Source organism: Anarrhichthys ocellatus, unplaced genomic scaffold (genome assembly GCF_004355925.1).
Source record: "Anarrhichthys ocellatus isolate YVR2014 unplaced genomic scaffold, GSC_Weel_1.0 scaffold4863, whole genome shotgun sequence".
Lineage (NCBI taxonomy): Eukaryota > Metazoa > Chordata > Actinopteri > Perciformes > Anarhichadidae > Anarrhichthys > Anarrhichthys ocellatus.
The window spans coordinates 1-1,716 of record NW_022284837.1 but is presented as its reverse complement, the minus strand read 5'-3'; the positions used below and the strand labels follow the sequence as shown (position 1 = coordinate 1,716).

General features: G+C 37.8%; 1 protein-coding gene across 2 annotated transcripts in view; it reads right to left on the bottom strand.

Moving 5' to 3' along the window:
- Positions 1-1,710, bottom strand: part of LOC116379662 (multiple C2 and transmembrane domain-containing protein 1-like) — a 4,169-nt gene extending 2,459 nt beyond the window's left edge. For both annotated transcript variants that reach the window (XM_031841631.1, XM_031841632.1), the window contains exon 1: positions 747-1,710. In XM_031841631.1, coding sequence (XP_031697491.1) covers positions 747-797 — 51 coding nt within the window. In that variant the 5' untranslated portion in view covers positions 798-1,710. The remainder of the gene's footprint in view (positions 1-746) is intronic.
- Between the last annotated feature and the right edge of the window lie 6 nt (positions 1,711-1,716).

The window sequence follows — 1,716 nt, the reverse complement described above, 5'->3', positions numbered from 1 at the left end:
ACACACACACACACACACACACACACACACACACACACACTGAGCTTTATTTATCACATATTAGGAAGAAGCACAACATGCAGGACCCTGATTGATTTGAATGATGAGGCTAAATTAAATTTCTGATAGCCTGATAGCGTGATGTTAGCCTGATAGCGTGATGTTAGCCTGATAGCGTGATGTTAGCCTGATAGCGTGACGTTAGCCTGATTACGTCACAGTATCCAGGATGTTAAACAGTATTTCAACAATATTCGAATGCGACAATATTTTGAATATATGAATAATATGATACAGGACATGTAAACATCATATTCCATTTGGATATTCTGAATGGGACGTTTTCTTATGAAGACGTGTGGGATATTATTGGGAGCATTCTTTGGACCCGTATACAGTGAATTCAGACGATACGTCTCAGTCGTTTGCGACAAACAGCAACAATATTTAAAAACTTTCAGAATTGTCTTTTTTGGAATAAGCTCAAAAAAGCTGAATATTTTGTGCATGTAAACATAGTGATTTAAGGAGCAGGATACACAACATGTTTGACGCCTATTTTAAAAAAACGGCATAAAAAACTTAAACACAAAACAGTCAAATGAAGCCTTGATATTAAAATAACAAACAAAAACAAAATAAAACAGGCGATCAGAGAAGATGTCAGAACATGGAGAGCTGTGACGACAATGATGACGACGACGACGACGACGATGATGATGATGATGATGATGATGATGATTTACCTTAGTGGATCGTTTCCAGGACCTCCTGAGCAGCATTGTCTGAATATACATTAAAATACATTATTTCAACTGAGTCCTGCAGGGTGGAAGAAGACTAGTGATTTTAAACACCTTCTATGAGCCACTAGGAGGCACTATAGAGCTATCGCTCACGACAAGGAGCTACAACAAGCGAGGGAGGAGGCGTGAAGCGCCATGAATAAAGCATCTGGGATGTGACTCTGTGAAGAATGTGCTGAATATTCATTATTGTGGCCTTTGATCTATCGGAGCTCTCCGTCTTCTGTCTTCTTCTGTTTTTGTGTTGATTTCCCCACAAATCTTCACTCCTCTTCTCTCATTGCTGTTTATCTCTTCCTCTCCGACTGGAGCGGCAGCACAGACTGACACTCGACCTGATCATTCATTTAAAACATGACTGACTGTTTAGTGTCGGTGCTGCGGAGCAATTTGCAAAAACCGTCGAGGATCCCGGATATATCGAACTGAACAGAAACTGTGAGTAGAGTTGGACAGTTACAGCTCTCCTCTAACCATAAAATGTTCTACATTAGACTCAATGCGTTACAATAGCACACAATAGTTTGAGTTATTATCTTTGCAAGTTGCACGTATTCGTTATACTTCATACTGTGACCATTTGCACCTTCGAGCCTCTTTGTTTCAAACACTGTTCAGCTTCTCTTATCTTAAAATAACAGATGTATTCTACATATCTTTTTATATCTTCTCTTCTCTTACTATGTTTATTCCGATGTTACTTTGTGGTTATTTTTCACTATTTTTAAGAGTTTTGCCTCATAAATTTATGACTTAATAATCTGAGAGAATATTCAAGTTTTTTTTCTTGTAAATTTACCACATTGATCTCATAGGATTGAGTTATTTTCTCTGAATATTACCCTCCTAACGAGTCTACGGTTTCATTTATTTATTAACCTACAATACGCTGTCGTATTATTGTTCAGAC